The 18,726-nt window shown below is 36.2% G+C and overlaps 2 protein-coding genes across 2 annotated transcripts; one reads left to right on the top strand and one right to left on the bottom strand.

The window, feature by feature from the left end:
• Positions 1-896: 896 nt before the first annotated feature.
• LOC111792008 (regulator of nonsense transcripts UPF2) lies at positions 897-13,940 on the top strand. Its single transcript, XM_023673434.2, has 18 exons — positions 897-1,082; positions 2,524-2,583; positions 2,875-2,962; positions 4,501-4,703; positions 5,396-5,737; positions 5,998-6,102; positions 6,394-6,521; positions 6,991-7,167; positions 7,402-7,483; positions 8,149-8,433; positions 8,540-8,737; positions 8,836-8,937; positions 9,048-9,299; positions 9,381-9,599; positions 11,228-11,398; positions 11,911-12,096; positions 12,283-12,756; positions 12,892-13,940. The coding sequence occupies exons 2-18, from the start codon at positions 2,527-2,529 to the stop codon at positions 13,393-13,395; spliced, it is 3,573 nt and encodes a 1,190-aa protein (XP_023529202.2). The 5' UTR covers positions 897-1,082; positions 2,524-2,526; the 3' UTR covers positions 13,396-13,940.
• An 842-nt stretch (positions 13,941-14,782) lies between these two features.
• On the bottom strand, positions 14,783-16,859 carry LOC111792024 (uncharacterized). The gene is made up of 2 exons (XM_023673435.2): positions 16,001-16,859; positions 14,783-15,201 (listed from the first exon to the last, which is right to left on the bottom strand). Exons 1-2 carry the CDS (start codon positions 16,816-16,818, stop codon positions 14,910-14,912), a joined length of 1,110 nt encoding a protein of 369 aa, XP_023529203.2. The 5' UTR covers positions 16,819-16,859; the 3' UTR covers positions 14,783-14,909.
• Positions 16,860-18,726: the final 1,867 nt, after the last annotated feature.

The raw sequence follows: 18,726 nt of genomic DNA, 5'->3' as shown, positions 1-18,726 counted from the left end.
GGAGACTTCTTGAAGAGAACCGCCATGGCCGTTAGTCGGTTGGATTGGTGAAATTGGTTCGGAAGATGTGGTTTAATTTGTAGTGCTATTTGTGGCTTTGTTTTTAGTTCAACCGGTGCAGTAAGGATTCACTAGTAATCAACAGTCAATCGTGTACGATGAACACACCGCTAGTCACTATGGAAATTGGCGATGTTCGAGGTCGCTACTTTACACTGAATTTAACTACTGCGAAATATACTTCTACCTAATTTTTAAGATGTAGAGAATATTTCAGTATATGATTTTAAACTCGTGGATAAACAATCAGGACTCGATCAACATGAACATATTATTAGGTGGAATTTCATTTATTGCATAGCAACACACAACTCACATTTTCAAACTCTTCAACTATGGGGTTACTCCCAATCAATATTATTGATTTAGCTACAAAACTACGCTATTAAGTCGTTACGAAAGTTCTTTTTATTCATTTGGTAAAGAAAACGAATAAAGAAAGTATTCTAGCTTGTATATTAATGTCATCCAATTTAATTATTTTTTACCGGGAATCTCCTATAGCCATGAGATGTAAATTTTATAATTATTGCGTTAATATTTTTTTTTAATTTATAAAATTTATTTTGTTGGTAAGTAATTTGATGGATAATATAACATATTAAAAATAAATGAGGCTCCTTCCTCGATATAATATAATTGAATAAAGACGAAGTGAAGAAAAATATAATTTAAATAAAAATTCATGGACTATATAATTAGTGGATATAAATAATAAACTGTACATAATTTAATAATAATTATATTATGAGTATTAAGGGGAAAAAATCAATCCGCTTAAAAAAATAAATAAATAAAAATAAAAATAAAAAGAAAAAGAAAAAGAAAAAGAGGAATTCCGCTGAGCTATTCACCTTCATCTCCCTCTAACGGACTCGTCCATCTTCTTCACGCTGTCTCCTTCTCCGTTTCAGCGGCTCAGTGTCGCCGCCGTCTTTTCTCCTCTCGTGCCGCTGTAGCCTCCTTCTTCCTCCTCCTAGCGGGTTTAATTTGCACTGATTTCTACTATCTTCCTTGTACTGGTATTCTCCTGATCTCCATCTATGCCTTTCTTCTCACTTCATAACACACAAATTACAACTTGTCTAATGAAACAATGGAGGAGTTGTTTTAGTTTTTTGTTTTTTATTTTACTAACAATAGCGAATAGCAACCTGAAAGCAAAGAAACCTTGCTGTGACGTTTTGAACTGCTATGTGGTACCCTCTGCACTTTGATTTGTTGTATATGTTTGTCGATTGAGGCTTTGATCATCTGTATACCTATTTTGTTTCTGCTGACTTGAGTTTTTCAGTATCTCCCTGGATAACCTACCGTATTATCCAATTTTCTTTTAATCTCTAGCTTGTAGGAGTTGGATATAGTTATATCAGCTCGGATTTCTCAGAATTAGGGTTTTAGCTTCGAATCGTTACTCTAGTTGTCATTCACCTTCCATTACAGCGTTTGGGCCTGCATTGTAGGAGTTGCAGAACATTCTTAATCGGCCACCATTGTTATCTACTTTTTTCAGCGATGAATTTCTCTTGGCTGTGTATATCTCTGTATACTAATTTATCAGTTTTTCTCCAAATAACGAAAGATATACAAATGTCGATAAAGAATTATTTATAAAGCCTTTAAAATCTTTGGAAATAAATACGCCTTTAAAAATAATGAAAACCTAAAAAAAAAAAAAAGAAGAAGATAATTTAACAATAAATAATTATCGATAAATAACAATTATTGAAGACATGCAACCTATTTTGACACTCTTTCGAGGTTTCGTTAACCTTTGAAAAAGGATTTATTGAAAATTGTTTAATGCTTTTTCAGAGTTATGACCTTAAGTAATTGTCAGATTTCGTGTCGTGTTTGTTGAGTTTAATTCAGTGGATAGAGGTGTTGGGCATGGGTGGGTTGAAAAAAAAAAAAAAACTACCCAACTTGATGGATTATGATCGTTGTGTTATCAATTTTTTAGGTGGCCATTTGGACAAATAGGTCGAATGGATTTAGGTGGCCATTTTGAAGGAAGTGGCACAGATTTAGTTGGCCACTCTCGGACATTTTTTAGGTGGCCATTTAGAGGGAAGTGACATAGATTTAGTTGGCCACTCTTAAGTGGTCTTTGGAGGGAAGTGTCACAGATTTAGTTGGCCACTCTCGGCCATTTTTAGGATAAGATAATTATTTAAATAGGTGAATTTGATGTGAAATAAGATCACAATCTTTTTCAGCAAAGTCAAATCCCAAGTTTTCTCTCTTATTTTTACGCTTTCTGTTTTTCATTTTCTTCCAACAAATGTCCTCTCTCTTTCCGTCAACGATTTCCTCTCACCAATTGTCAAAAGACAACATGCTTTCTTTCAATTGTATTTTCCAGTAACAAACGAGCACTTGGAAGCTTTATGCATTTAGTAACTCATAAAGGTGGTAGTTATTTTTGTATCTCTTAACTTATTGCATGTACATACTACACAGGACATGGACCATCATGAAGATGGCTCTGGGGTTGAAAGTCAACCCAAGAGAGATGATGAGGTGAGATTGACATACAAGTCTAACTGATATCATTTAGTGTTTTAGCTTTTGATTTCCTCCATTCATTTACAACTTCTTGGTCATAATCATTAGATATGTATAATCTATGGTTTGAAACTTCATCCTTGCATCCTTGCAATCATTAGATATGTATAATTTGCAACATATTGCTCGACACATCTAATTATATTTGCTATAATTTTTCTTGGTGAGTCCAGTATGAGACGTTTCTAGTTCTCCTACATGATGTATAGGTGATTTGAGCTGCTGATTGTTTCTCTCATGTTGTAGGAAATGGTTGCCCGTCAGGAAGAAATTAAAAAGTCATTTGAGGCTAAAATGGCTCTTCGTCAAAGTAATTTGAATCCTGAGAGGCCTGGTTAGTGAATTGTCTTTAGCATTTTGATGATTTTAAGTATTTATTGAGTTAGATGTAATTCTATTTTCTTTTTCATGGCAAGTGAAATGTTTAAACCTAGATGATGAAAAAGCAACGAATGTGTCGTACACTTTATAGATAGACATTTTGATTTGGACGTTTTACGTCTAATAAATATATTTTAAAATTTGTTTATTTATTTTTAAAGACGTGGAAGTAGGTATTTGAGATCACTTGGTTAGCCCACTTAAGGACACTGAGAAGTCTTGTTGAGATTGGGGATGGGTGTATTCTCTGGATGGGAAAGACCACAATCATCTCATATAAAACGATTTGGGTTTAGCTAATAAAAAATGTTTTTGTGGGGTGGGAAACTGAACCTTCATTGAGAAGAATGAAAGCAAATACGAAGGCATAAAAATGTCCACTAAAAAAGGAACACTGCAACAAAAATAGACTCCAATCTAAGAAAACTAAACCAAGCGCATGATTGCCGAAAAGTCTGGCCACAAGGATGCATTAAACCTAGCTACCTTTGAAACCTCCTCCCACAATCTTTTTACCTCCTTAAAAATTTTGCTGTTTCTCTCGAGCGAGATTCTCCACAGCTTAAAAAAGAAACTTGCCTGCCACTTGTCTCGAAATGGGGGATTAAGGAGCACGTCCTCAATCCTAGCACTGCCACCCTTCTCGAGCCAAACACGAACAAACAAATGCAGACATTTTCTCTATAAGGAATGAGCAAATTGGCCACCCCATAGCAAGTGGTCTATATTAGCCTCCTGCTAGTCAAACACAGAGTCCTGTCCCAAATTCTCAGTCTTAAGCCCCATTCACTTTGTCCTGTCTAGCTAGGGCCTAGGAAAGTAGTTAATGAAGGAAAATGAACTATTTAATTGTTAAGCTTTTATGGAAAATCAGATTTTCCAATCGTTACTTGCATACTTATTCACATCTCTACAAAAGTTATAAAAAAAAAAAGGAACCCTTCATATGTTTTTACTAGTTTCTTGATGACTAAAAGGCATGCTGAACACGCTTCATCAATAAAACCACTCAGCTTCGAGTCTCAATCACTTTGGGCTCATCCTTATTGATGGTTTTGTGTGGGAAAAACTTAGAAAGAAGTGGATGAAATTAATAAAGGGTGGGCTAAGACTTCGATCTTCCTTGACGGAAGATTGATGGGTGAATAATGGCACAGACTCAAGGTAAGGGCACCCATTTTCTCCTTTTATTTCTGTCATGGTTGGAATTCTTGGGGGCATGTCCTCAAGGTTCTACTTTCTATTTTAGTATGAATGATTTTGAGTGTTCTCCTTAGGGGCGACACTTTGGAAGCTTTGGTTAGAGTGTTCTCCTTAGTGTTTTCCTTAATGACGGTTTGAGATAAATGAATAGATTTATTTATTTATTTTTATTTTTTTAAATTTCATCGAAGTGCCAAAGTACATATGCAAGTTCAATTTCATTTGACACAAATTTGACCCATTTTATCCCATGTATGTTCAATTTTTAACTTTTGTTTTTGCCTGCAGACTCTGGATTCCTTAGAACTTTGGATTCTAGTATTAGACGCAACACAACAATTATTAAAAAGTTAAAGCAAATAAATGAAGAACAACGGGAAGGGCTGATGGATGAATTGCGAAATGTAAATATGAGTAAATTTGTTAGTGAGGCTGTTGCTGCTATTTGTGATGCCAGGCTTAGAGCTTCTGATATACAAGCAGCTGTTCAGGTAACCACTTTTCAGTTCTTTTGTTTTCTAGCTCAATTTTGTGGTTTTTCGTTGGGTGGGGGCAATAGAAACTTACTCACTTCAAATGATTTTGACGAAAGTTTTCTGCTAATATCACATCATCTTTTTGTAATGCCCCTTTCTCCAGTTGGTTAATATTTTTCTTCATTTTACATTGGTATTTTACCTTTTACCTATGTAATTGATTTAAAATTCAATCTAGGGTCTCATTTAATTGGTTGGTGCCTTGTTCAGTGTCTGGCCTCTCCTTGTTCTTTCATTCATCTTAGTGAAAGTGACTTTCTAAACACAATTAATGATTTACAGAACCAAATTAATCTGTGGACAACAGTAACCAAATGTTCTTGCAATTACTCTCTTGGTTGGCCCTTTTAGACTGGACCCCCTTTTTTGTATTGCTTTTTGGGTTTGGGCGGTTTGTCTTATAGGGCTGGTTTTGTAATGCACTTTTGAATTAATTCATTTATTCTCCACAAAAGCTCGTTTTCTCTAAAAAAGGAAAAAGGATTTACAGGACCAAATTTATCTGCTAAGAATATAGATTTTTGAGTTTATTGGCAGTGTTTGATAACCAATCTTTCACATGCTGAACGACAAAAATAATGGTGAAAGTTCTGCCTCTTATCTATTTCTGATGTGTTTCCTTGTCCCCTCCCCCGATAAAAAAAAAGATCTGTTCGCTTCTTCACAAGAGGTACAAAGACTTCTCGCCATGCTTGATTCAAGGACTCATGAAAGCATTCTTTCCTGGAAAGTCTGGGGATGAGTTGGAGGCCGATAGGAACTCGAAGGCCATGAAGAAGCGCAGCTCTCTCAAACTTCTTTTGGAACTTTTTTTTGTTGGAGTTGTAGAAGACAGTTCAATTTTCAATAATATTATTAAGGATCTTACAAGTGTTGAACATTTGAGGGATCGAGATACTACCCTAACAAATTTGACTCTCCTTGCTAGCTTTGCTCGGCAAGCTAGAATCCTCTTGGGGCTACCGCCTACTGGTCAAGATCATGAGGAGGTACACAGCTTTTCCTCAATTTCTACATAGCCATGGTACTGTTAATGTTAATTCTGCATTTGTTTTGTGTGGATTTTTTGACTATTGTAATAAGTTTATGCTTCTCACGAATAATGAATTTCCATGTATATTGCAGTTGCTAGTTGATCTTCACAACTTGTACTGTTGACATTTTTCTTGCTCTTCATATGAATAGATGAAATTTTCCTTGTTTCCAATTGTGATTTACTCTAAATTTATTGGGTAACATTCTATTACAGTTTTTTAAGAGCCTCAATATTACTGCCGACCAAAAGAAATTCTTCAGAAAGGCGTTTCATACATATTATGATGCTGCAGCAGAATTGCTTCAGTCTGAACATACTGTAAGCAATTCACTTCCTTCACTTCATTCACTTTCCTCACATCTCTTATTTTTTCTTACCGAGCTCATATTCAATGATAAGGTTCTTGACTTGGTTGTTTGTCGTTAGTTCATCAGGATGTGTGTTTTTTAAAATATTTTTGGGCTATTATACAGACAGAATAATCATGCTATTTCATGAATTTTATTCTTGTAACATTTTTATGGGTGATCAACTTCCATCATGATGAATGAAAGAATATAATTTACACTTGTAATGATGGTTTGCTTGTCACATTCCTTTCAATGGCAGTCACTTCGCCAAATGGAGCATGAAAATGCAAAGATCTTGAATGCAAAAGGAGAACTTAGTGATGAAAATGTCTCTTCATATGAGAAGTTGCGAAAATCTTATGACCATCTATATCGAAATGTCTCATCGTAAGTTGCACTATGACACTCATGGTACAAGGTTTTTAACAGTCAATTGTTGACTTGATGGTTATATGGAATTATTCCTCAGCGTTACCCTCATCAAAATCTAACATTTACTTCACAATTTGCATATTAATTCTTTATTGCATCTTCTGCTGAAACAGTTTCTTATTTAAGTATTCTGAAGGTATTTCTAATTCAAATATGAGTGAAATAATCCTTTATAGACGAGTATGGCACACCATGTTGAGATCAGAGGTAGTTGAGATGCATTGGAGAAATATAAGTGTTATTCTAATAAGAAATAAGATGGAGACGAAAATTGCTCAAAGAAATAAGATGGGTTGTCAGTTGCTTCATGTGAAGAAAATTATGACGATATTGTAATTAAAAATATCATATTTTGAGCTCATCACAAAGTAAAATAGATTCCATGAACTATTTTTCACTGGCAAATTAATGAACATTTGCACAGCTTAGCAGAAGCACTTGATATGCAACCCCCAGTGATGCCAGAAGATGGTCACACAACCAGGGTTTCTGCAGGAGAAGATGTTTCATCACCTGCTTCTGGAAAGGATTCTTCTGTGCTCGAAGCCATATGGGATGACGAAGACACCCGGGCTTTCTATGAATGCTTACCAGATCTCAGGTTTGGCCTGGTCAGATTATAGATTGTCTGAGGGAAATCTTGCATCCATTTTAAATTATACTTCTTTTAGTTACCTAGACTTAGAGATATTTTTGGACATATACGTGTAAGATGTGTTCTACATTTGTGCATAGTCAGATTCTGATTGCACGTCTCATTAACGTTTTCTTATCACATAGTCCATTGTGTTCTTACAAGAATTATATTAGTTGGTATGCTGAATGTGCTTTTCAGGGCATTTGTTCCAGCGGTACTGTTGGGAGAAGCAGAGCCTAAAGCAAACGAGCAATCTGCAAAGCCGGCAGAAACTCTGGCTGTAATTTCTCAGGCTTGCAATTTTGTTTCAAAACTTCATTTTTTCCTCAACTGTTTTATAATAATGTCTCTACTCTTTTTCCTAAGGAAAAAAAAAAAAAAAAACTCTTTTCTCACTAGAGCACGGACACTTTAGTTTGCTAGCGTATCGGACACTTGACACCCTAACACTTGTTGGTTACATATTGACATTTGTTAATACATGTACCTATTCATATTTATATTGATCCTAGCATACTTTTTTCCTAATACCTTTTTTTCAGTATTCTTCAAAAGAAAATAAACATTGAAGTGTTAATGCGAAGTTTAAGTGGAGTTTATAACTATTACTTTATTTTCCTATTTTATTTAAAACATATCGAAAATATTTTTTTAAACTTTTTTTTAAATTTTTTTTATTTGAGTGGAATATGAACTCTACATAACATTTATGGGTATTAAATTTAAAATTTTAATAACTGAAAGAATTAGACATGCTTGTAATTTATGAATGGGGGAGTGGACAAAATGGTCCAAAACTAATTACCGAGCACCCTCCCTATAAAAAAAATTGATCCATGAAAATGCATCAATTGATCCTTCGTGGTCCTTGTTAGCCTATTCCATGAAAATGCATTTTTATGCTTGTTATTAGTTGAAGAATTTGGATGTCTTCTATCTTAAAAGGAATCTGAAGCAGACCAAGGTCATCAAACATCCATAGAAGCCGTGGAGATTTCTACGGATGGTTCGCTACAGGATGGAAAAATCAATGAGAAAGGAAAGGACAAAGAAGAAAAGGATAAAGAAAAGAACAAGGATACAGACAAGGAGAAGGGGAAAGAAAAGGACGCAGATAGAAAGATTGAAAATGAAAAAGAAAAGCTTAAAAATATTGAAGGAACAAATTTGGATGCTTTGTTACAGAGACTCCCTGGTTGTGTCAGCCGTGACCTTATTGATCAGTTGACAGTAATTGATTCTCTATCTCCCACTTTGACTGTGAATTTTTTTTAGAGGGGATGGAAGGCTGGAAATTTGTGAAAAATGTGATGTTAGTATTTTTGTATACTTGCAGGTAGAGTTCTGTTATTTGAATTCCAAGGCTAACCGAAAGAAGCTCGTCAGGGCTTTGTTTAATGTACCTAGGACATCTTTGGAATTGCTGCCATACTACTCACGCATGGTTGCAACGTTGTCGACTTGTATGAAGGATGTATCTGTCCTTCTCCTCCAGATGTTAGAGGAGGAGTTCAATTTTTTATTGAACAAAAAGGTCTCATTTTAGTTGGTATAAATTTTTTGGGAATGGAATTGTCCTTTTATCTTCTATTTATTTCTTTAATTTTCTTCATAAGCTATTTTTTTCTGCAGGACCAAATGAACATTGAAACGAAGATTAGAAATATTAGGTTTATTGGAGAGCTCTGCAAGTTCAAAATTGCTTCAGCTGGCCTTGTTTTTAGCTGTTTGAAGGTATGAGTGGAGGAGACACCTGTTGATGTTTATTCTTTTCTTCATTACTTTCTGTGTATTTTTAGTTGTTGTGGTTGGAAATTCATGGACAAATTATCTCTATTTGGCAGGCATGTTTAGATGATTTCACTCACCACAACATTGATGTTGCTTGTAATCTTCTCGAGTCCTGTGGTCGTTTTCTTTATCGGTCTCCTGAAACTACAGTGCGGATGGCTAACATGCTGGAGATATTGATGCGCTTGAAAAATGTAAAAAATTTGGATCCTCGACATAGCACCCTGGTAGAGAATGCATACTATCTTTGCAAGCCTCCGGAGAGATCTGCACGGGTGTCAAAAGTTCGTCCACCATTGCATCAGGTATGGGTTGCATCCTACACTCACAAGCTTTTCCCAAGTACAGTTGGTTCTTATGTTTTATTTACTCATCGTATCCTGCAGTATATTAGAAAGTTGCTCTTCTCAGATCTAGACAAGTCTGCCCTTGAAAATGTGTTGAGGCAACTTCGGAAGCTTCCATGGAGTGAATGTGAGCAATACCTTTTAAAATGTTTTATGAAAGTTCACAAAGGGAAGTATGGCCAGATTCACTTGCTTGCTTCTTTAACGTCGGGTTTGAGCCGATATCATGATGAATTCTCGGTTGCTGTTGTTGACGAGGTATGTCCACTTCATTGAGAACATTTGAAACTTAAAATGAGACTGTTAGTCTGCCTGATAAGATCACTACCCATAGAACATATGGATTTTTGTATAACTACACTTTCTACTTCACAAAAGCCTTTCTGGATTTATGTTCTCATACTGATTTCTTTACCCATTTATTTTTCCACTAACAGTTTCTATACATTTTCTTTTTACAACCTCTCTTTACATCCACTTTATTCTTTTGATCTTCACTAACTCCTTTGCAGACATTAAGGGGTCTTTTTAATGTTCACGTACTTCTTAATTTCTCTGTATATTCTCACTAATGTCTTTAAATTCATCAAGATCTAGTACTTTTGCATATACTTTCTCCTACATACCTTCCTTGAGCGCTCTTTTTGTCATTTGATACCGAGTTGGTTTCTAAAATATGCATTACAATTGTAAGCATGTTGTCCTTTAAAATATGTCAGTTTGTATTTTTTTGTCATGCATAAGTATCAAACTAGATAAAAGTTTTTAATTATAGTAGAACAAGTAGAACATTAGTTCAGTACTTGTAGAAACTAGACATAAAACTTAATTATCAAATTGACTGCTCCGAGTTATTTGCTTTGCTAATTGGAATACCCACTTGTCTTTGTGAATTTGACATACGACTTCTCTTACCTAAGAATCGTCATAGTTATTTGTGATGCAATCTCTGAAAATGGCAACAATTTTACTATGTTCTTGTTTGAGTGATTAAAATTTGATAATCGTAGTGGAGCCATAGTAGATAGCAAGATAAAATTGTTGAGCAGTCTCTGAAATTGCATCTCTTGGAAGGAGGAAATGTTTGGATATTAGGGAGGGTGATGAAAACATTTTACCCCAGGAAGTATGGTGGATATCCAACTTTACCAAGCTTATGACGCAAAACTAAAGCTTGCTCCAAGACTTATGTGCAAGATAAAAATGAGATCTATTTACAATCCCCTCATTCGGTATTGATAAGTCCCAATGGGTGAATCTTAACTAATCAAAGTAAAACAAACTTTAAATACAGGGGTAAGTAAGGGTAAACCCATCTAAGGGTAGTTTTACTCATTAACCTTTTCATAAAAAGATCTTAACCCCAGCAATGTGATCTCAAGAAAATAATAAGATAGAGATCTCAAAAAACCTCTTCCTGAATCTAAACGTCAGCTTACAATACCACTTCTCTCTATGTACACTAATAGTTCTCTCGAAGTCCCAGCCAACAACATTGTGTTCTATGAAACCAACTAAGAACTCATGAACATAGGATACGAGGCATCCAATAGACAGAAGAGAAGCTTGGAAATTGATGGTCGAGCACTCAACTACAGAATTCAACCATTAATTTCGATTAATAGCAAGTTCTTAGTTTATCTACTGCTTAATGAACATCTGAGAGCATATTTTCCCCCTTTGCATACATAATATATATATATATATATATATATATATATATTTTGATTTGGTTAGTCTAGTTATTTGAACTTTTTGTGTAGAAGTTATTCTGTACTACATGACAAATGTTGTTTGCATATTTGATCATCAGGTTCTCTTGTTCATAGCTGATTTTTCTATTTTATTCATTTTGAAGGTGGTTAATTATCTCTATGATTTTCTAGGTATTGGAAGAAATTAGGCTTGGACTTGAAGTAAATGATTACGGGATGCAGCAAAAACGCATTGCCCATATGAGGTTTCTGGGGGAGTTGTACAACTATGAACTTGTAGATTCATCTGTTGTTTTTGATACCCTTTATTTGATGCTTGTCTTTGGCCATGGCACATCAGAGGTACGGAACTTGTTTTGTTGATTTTTCTCCTTTTTTTTTTTAATTTAATTTTACCCCGACATGTTACGGTTGTTAACCGTAGGCTTGGTAATATGGTTTATCATTGCTACCACCCCACCTGGAAACCTTTTCTTGAATTATTTATTATTATTTTTTTGTGTGTGTGTGTGTGCCCACTATGTATTCAATTTGCATCTTGGATTCTTTATTAAGTAACCTTAAATTAAGACATGAGCAACTTTAAAGTTATTACTTTAAAATTTTCAATTTCATTAAGACATGAGCAACCTTAGTTTTAAGCAGCAATCAATGGGTATGGGGCAGTAAACTGTAAGGACTTGAGCCTTATAGAACATTCTGGGATTATTCGATAAATGATGTGGACCAAACATATGTTCAATGCTTGTGGAGGATACTGAGTCTTGTTTTATGAGTACAAGTTTGTTTCGTTGTGATTGGTCGAATGAATGTTTCGTTTCAAGGCTCATGTGATCGATCTTTGTTGCTTTTAGCAAGATGTATTGGATCCACCCGAGGACACTTTCCGCATAAGGATGGTTATCACTCTTCTTCAAACCTGTGGTCACTACTTCGATCGAGGATCTTCAAAGAGGAAACTTGATCGATTTTTTATACACTTCCAGAAATATATTCTCAGCAAAGGCGGGCTTCCATTGGACGTAGAGTTTGACTTACAGGCAAGTTGATTATCTTGTTAGTTTACTTGCCAATTGTTATTCTTGTGATCTTTGTCAATTTGGTGAAACTTTGAAAGGAGGAAGAAAGTTACAATTTTTGCTGATTACTCTCCATAGCACGTCTTCATTTATTCTATCTTCCTCCATTCCTGCATGTCAAATAATCTGATGAAGTTGCATTTACAGGATTTATTTGCGGAACTACAACCAAACATGACTAGGTACTCATCCATTGAAGAGGTAAATGCTGCTTTTGTAGAACTTGAGGAGCACGAACGTTCTGTCTCAAGCGACAAGTCCAATACCGAGAAGCACCTTGATGCTGAAAAGCCTATGAGCAGAGCAACTTCCAATACCACCTCAACTAATGGAAGGGACACGGTGAATGGCTCTAGGGAAAATGGTGCAGCTCATGGAGACGGTGTTGATAGTGACAGTGATACAGGAAGTGGTACTATTGAGGCAGAGGGACGTGACGATGAAGAGTCGGACTTGGGGAATCATGAGGATGGATGTGACAGTGATGATGACGAAGATGATGAGGAAGCTGGTGGACCTGCTTCTGATGAGGATGATGAGGTTCACGTTAGACAGAAAGTGCCTGAGGTAGACCCCAGGGAAGAAGCCAATTTTGATCAGGAACTCAGGGCTGTAATGCAGGCAAGAATTATTTTTGTGATCACTTTATTTTCTTGCCATGACTCGATGAATGCAACAGCACGTTCAATATTGTTTTTTAAATTCATTCGGGTTTTAAATGGCTTAATTTGTTGATTAAGTTATTTCTTAATGCAGGAGAGCATGGATCAGCGTAGGCAAGAGATACGTGGTCGACCAACATTGAATATGATGATACCAATGAATTTGTTCGAGGGATCGACGAGGGACCACCATGGAAGGGGGGCTGGGGGAGAGAGCGGGGATGAGGGATTGGATGAGGATGCTGGGGGAAGCAAAGAGGTTCAGGTGAAAGTTCTTGTTAAGCGTGGGAACAAGCAGAAAACGAAGAAGATGTACATCCCTCGTGATTCCGCACTTCTACAGAGCACGAAACAGAAAGAAGCAGCAGAGCTAGAAGAGAAGCAAGATATTAAGAGGTTAATCTTAGAGTACAATGACCGAGAAGAGGAAGAAAATAATGGATTAGGCTCTCAAACAATGAACTGGATGCAAACAGGGGGCAATAGAGTCCCTACTCGAGGAAACAATTGGGAGTCATCTGGCGGGAGGAGCGGTGGGTCGCGTCATCTGCATCATCGGTATCCCGGCAGTGGCGTGCATTACAGTCGAAAGAAGTGAGTTCAGTTCACCATTGGTACCCTGGTAGTGGTGTGCCTTACAGTGAAAGAAGTGAGCTTAGTGCATCATGGTATCTTGATAGATGAAGTCAATTACAGCAGGCATCGTAAATATCCTGGCAGTGACTGCTTATTACAACAGTAAGAAATGAGTTTGACAGTTCCTTACGGAAGGAGTTTCTTCATCAACCATATTTTGTCAACCATTGTCGACTTACGTACAGATCCCTACAGTATAGCCTACGAGTCGGTCTTTCTTCGATGCTAGACCATGGTTGACGATAGAAATCATAGATGATGACGATAAAGTCGCAATTAAAAGAAGAAAGGAGGCTTTCGTTGTTGGCTTTCGGTGTGTATATCGTGTTGATCCCTATCTACTTATAGAGGCATTGTTTCTTGGTATTGCATGAAAAGAATGGTTTGTCTGGAACTGAAAGTTGTATGACAATTAAACAGTTCTTGTGTTCGGGCGTTTGGCTATTTCGGATATTGGAATGTGAATTGTACTTTTCTTCAGTATACAAGCTTACTATGTGTTGTACATTGTTTAACCTTATTTTCCCACACCCTCTCTTGATGGCAATAGGTCGCGACGCTGTGAGTACAGCGATGATAATCAAACCCTGACCCCGACATTGGCACGACCCAACAACATTGGCCCGTGTGCTTCACCCTCATCAATGTGCTCAAACCCACAACCAGCAGACGTATGTGATTGGTGTAAAAATAGATGGCTGGTGATAAGCGGGAGGAAACTGAGAATGATGTCAAGTCATCATGTCTCATCCTACACAACACGTGCTATGGTGGCTAGTGTTAGACGAACACGACTCTCCACAATGGTATGATATTGTCCACTTTGAACATAAACTCTTATGGCTTTGTTAGACGAACACGACTCTCCACAATGGTATGAGTCCACTTTGAACACAAACTCTGGTGGTTTTGTTTTGGGTTTCTACAAAAGGCCTCAAAACCAATGGATAGGGTATTCCTTGATTATAAACCCTTCATCATTCCCTAAATTAGCTGGGATTTTCATCATCCAACAACTGGAATAGGGTCATATTTTCATCATCCAACAACTGGAATAGGGTCATAATCACGGGAGAGTGTGCTAACCCCAAAAACCCATCCTCAATTTTGATTATAGGCTGCAACTTACTTGCATGAAGCCAGAGTCGGTAATCACCCATCAGCCATATGGTTGTGAATTTGTTCCCGGGTCTTGCATGATAAGGATATGGTTGAAATTTTATATTATTATTCTTATTATTATTTGAATTATTGCGTAAGAGATTTTTTTTTATAATTATATTGTATATATCAGCATAAGAGTAAAACACTAATACAATATTCTCAATATAATATTATAATAACTGAGATTGGGAGACACGTAATTACATTTAATTTATTCCTTACATACATAACTATATTTAGAAAAAAAAAAAAAAAACAGTTCGTATAATCAAACACACAAACGGCACAGATCATCCGGCTTCCCGGAGAACATCAGGGTGCAGGCGGCGGTGGGGGGAAGTTGAAAGCTCTAACTCCATCGATCAGCGGCGGAGACGGCGGTCCTGTCGACGGTGGTGAAGGTCGGTGCGGCGACCTGGGGGCTTTACGGACATATTTTCGAGCCCAAACGTGCTTGCCGTTAATGGAAAATTTAGCTTTGGTCCTTCCTTCGAGGACGAGGTCGATGGAGGATTCCGTTTTGACGACGAGCCGGGCGTACAGCGGCTGCTCCGGCGGCTGCGCCTCTTGCATGTGAATGCTCTCTATGAAATCTCCATATCTTCTGCTCCAGAATCAGCTTTTCATACGTTAGATTTAAGGTTCTGAATTTTTTGTGTATATAATTTTTTAAAAATAAAATTAAAATTTAAAATTAAAATCTATACATAATATTAATCTATTATACATTCATTAAACAAAATAAGGAAAATTTAGTGACCTTTTCTCTCTTTTTTTTCTTTAAATATTTAAATTTTTAATCAAATAAAACATATTTTAGACAAAAAAAAAAAAAAAAAAAAAAAAAAAAAAGAAGAAGAAGAAGACAGATTGACTCACACGACTAAGTTTTAGGACAGGACTCTGATACCATGTTTTAGGTCTATTGTCACGACTAAATTTTAAGTCATGACTCTATATTATGTTAAACGAACATTACTCTCCACAATGTTATCATATTGTCCACTTTAACCCTAAGCTCTCCTGGCTTTGCTTTGGGCTTCCCCAAAAAGACTTCATAACTAATAGAGATAGTATTCCTTGATTATAAACCTAGAGACGTATGACCTTCATCATCCAACAAACAGATCCATTTAGGGTACTGATAAAATCTTTATATGGGAAGATTTTCAAATTAAAAAAAAAAATTAAAAAGTCAAATAAGGAAGGGAATTAAAAAAAAAAAAAATTTAAAATATTTACCTAATTATGAAAATTTTGACTGTGCACGATAATCTAGAAAATATTGACAAAAAAATCCACATGCAGAGGAATATAGAGAAATATTGGGAAAATAAAAATAAAAATAAAAAAAATAAAATTTAATAATAATAATAAAAAATAAAAAATAAAAAATAAAAAACCTGCCAAAATAGTCTCTAACTTCCTCCTCAGAGATTGGGTATCCTTTGGAGAACGTCAGAAAAATGGTCCTCTCGTCCGGCGGAACCGCCTCCCCTTCTTCCTTCCCACTCCTCAGCTTTAAACGACCGAACAAATCACTCATTTCACTCTTCGAAATCACGTTCCGGTTACCCACTCTCGCACTCTGACTCGCCGTCGACGGCGGCGGAAACGGCGGCGAACTCTCTCCCCTCACATTCACAAATCCAAAAGCTGGAACAACAAGCGGGCTAGCCGGAGCCGCCGCAAAGTAACTTCCACGGCCACCGTGAACCGCGGGAACGGGCACGGAGGCTCGTGAAAGTACGCGCTGGGTTTCAAGCGCGTAGAGAATGTCCTTAAACGCCCGATAGCAAATATCAGTACAAATCTTGGTAACGCCACGGAGGATCCTTAGCCGGTTCTCATGGAAGAACCGGAGGGAAACCGGGGTTTTAGAAACGTGTTGAATGAGTGGAATATCGATCGACGTGTCCGGTTCGAAGGGGAATTTGTCGTTTTCTATACAGGCTAACGACAAGACAGCCTCGTCGAACAGAGCGTCGACCAACGCGTCGGGTAACGACAGCATTTTGTAGACTAAATTGAACTCTTCGCCGTTCTGTTCGAGCCAGAGCCAGAGGCCCATGACCCGAACCGACTCCTCCGGGTCGCGGCCCAGTGTGAACACCATGCGACTGAAGAGAGTTCTGTCGATCGTGTGGAACACGTTGAATTCCTCTTGCGTTACAGTGTAAATATCAGCGCGTGGGGAAGACGAAGAGGAAGAGGAAGCCATTTACAAAAAAAAAAAAAAAAGAAAAAAAAAAAATTAATTAAAAAAAAAAGAAAAAAATGGTGAGGAAATGGAGAAGGCTTGGGGGTTGGTATTTAATGGCATGAAGAGACGCCATGGAGGAATTTGGGTTGCATGAATCGATGCTTTTGAGGGGTTATGTGTTCGTTGCAGAAATGGCATCCAAACTCCATTAACATATTTCCAATATAGGCTTCTCTCTTGAAAGTTTTGGCAAGAATACTTGCCATATTTTCGAGCCATTGTTCGGGTTTGAGACAATACGTTGCATGTAAGAGAGAGAAACTAAAAAGTTATGTTATGAACCGTTAAAAAAAATGGTCGGGTTTAGTGTAAAATTAAGAATTATATGCTCGGAACAGCTTAAAAGGGTATTAGATCGATTACTCAAAATTGGCTCATTTAAGCTCTGTGATTTATATGCCACTAAATCACTTGAAGAACGAGAAAGACAACTACACGGGGCAGTGGTCTCTTGGACATAGTCCTTTCAGGCCGTGGGCGTCTAGTCCATGGTCCATTAGATGGTGGTGCAAGGCTAGAAATTTGAACACATTGATTATGCTCGTTTCTGTCTTTTGCTTTAGGGTCTGTCCCTCAGTGTGGTCAGTACTCCGTACTCTCAGTGAAGCTTACATTTGTTCACTAATTATGACAGTTCGCTGAGGCCTCTTTTCTCGTAGGTTCAAACGCCCACAAAGGAGGAGGGATATTTTATTGAAATTCCCATAAATAGTATTTTTTTTTCGTATAAATTGTATTTTTGCTTATTTCAATGATCTCAAATTCAAAAGAAGTAGTTCAAGACTTACTAAATATGAAACTATCGGCAAACATTCAATCCTTACAAAACAAGATTTGATCGAGTATCGAGATGTCAAAGACTTTAAAGCAAAATACCAAATGCAAATGAAAGTGAATCCAATTTTTTCCATTCCCAACGAAGTCCATATTTGACATGAATCTTCTTTCATAATGGTACGGAAAAATAGTATCATTGAAGTAGCTACATGACCAACTTTAAATATAAGAAGTCGTGAAGCGTTACGTTCCTGTTTACGAAAGACTACTTTTCCAAGCGAATTACTGAAGAAAGACTATTGGGAGTGGAAATCAAGTTCCAGCCCTGAAAAAACAGCCCGAGGTTCGACCTATGCTACTAACAAGCTCACCCCAAGCAAGAGATGCAATAACTAAAACTTCGATATCCAAATTCATTACCTAAAGACTGAAGACCGAACTAATCTCATTCTTTTTTATTCATTATTGTAACGGACCAACCGAAGTAGAAAGCAAAGCTTTCTGTAATGCCTATCTATATATGTGAGTGGCTCGTTGCGAAGAAGTACACAAATTGGTTCGAGTGGAGAAAAAAAAATTGAATTCAAAATGTTTTCAGAGATAAAAGGAAAATAATGTGAAAATGACCAAAAATAATAGGCAAGTAATTATTTTTATTTTTAGTTTTTTATTAATATTTAATATTCATACTAAATATGACCCAAAGGAGACGGCCTTAAAAAATTAAAATCATGTAAAAAATGACATTTAAAATTTTGTATAATTTGAAAATATTGTAAAAAATCATTTTAAAATAAAAATTAATTTCAATATTAAATGCCCAGATTTATAATTATTTAATGCATTTCCATATTTATAATTATTAGTTAACATTTTAGGATAATAACAATTTATTGCCATATTTTGGATGGTCATCATAATTTTGAATATTTAAATATTTAATATATATTTAGATAGATGGATAATTATTAAAAAAATATTTATGGAAACTTTTTAAAATATATTTATCTATTAAAACTCTCAAATTTTCAATTTTAATAAATAAATAAATAAGTGAATCAATTTATATCTTACAAAAATTGTTAATAC

Source organism: Cucurbita pepo, chromosome 1, assembly GCF_057944985.1.
Source record: "Cucurbita pepo subsp. pepo isolate OVF chromosome 1, ASM5794498v1, whole genome shotgun sequence".
In the NCBI taxonomy this organism is placed as follows: Eukaryota; Viridiplantae; Streptophyta; class Magnoliopsida; order Cucurbitales; family Cucurbitaceae; genus Cucurbita; species Cucurbita pepo.
The sequence above is the reverse complement of the archived record's forward strand: the minus strand, read 5'-3'. Positions and strand labels throughout refer to the sequence as shown.

What these genes read in the sequence shown, in the direction of transcription:
- LOC111792024 (XM_023673435.2), bottom strand. Translation starts at nt 16,818, where the DNA reads ATGGCTTCCTCTTCCTCTTCGTCTTCCCCACGCGCTGATATTTACACT. An exon ending in GTTAGAGACTATTTTGGCAG is followed by an intron (nt 15,202 to 16,000) that starts GTTTTTTATTTT and finishes ATTCTGGAGCAG; the next exon opens with AAGATATGGAGATTTCATAG.
- LOC111792008 (XM_023673434.2), top strand. Translation starts at nt 2,527, where the DNA reads ATGGACCATCATGAAGATGGCTCTGGGGTTGAAAGTCAACCCAAGAGA. An exon ending in ATTTTTTATTGAACAAAAAG is followed by an intron (nt 8,738 to 8,835) that starts GTCTCATTTTAG and finishes TTTTTTCTGCAG; the next exon opens with GACCAAATGAACATTGAAAC. An exon ending in CGGTTGCTGTTGTTGACGAG is followed by an intron (nt 9,600 to 11,227) that starts GTATGTCCACTT and finishes ATGATTTTCTAG; the next exon opens with GTATTGGAAGAAATTAGGCT.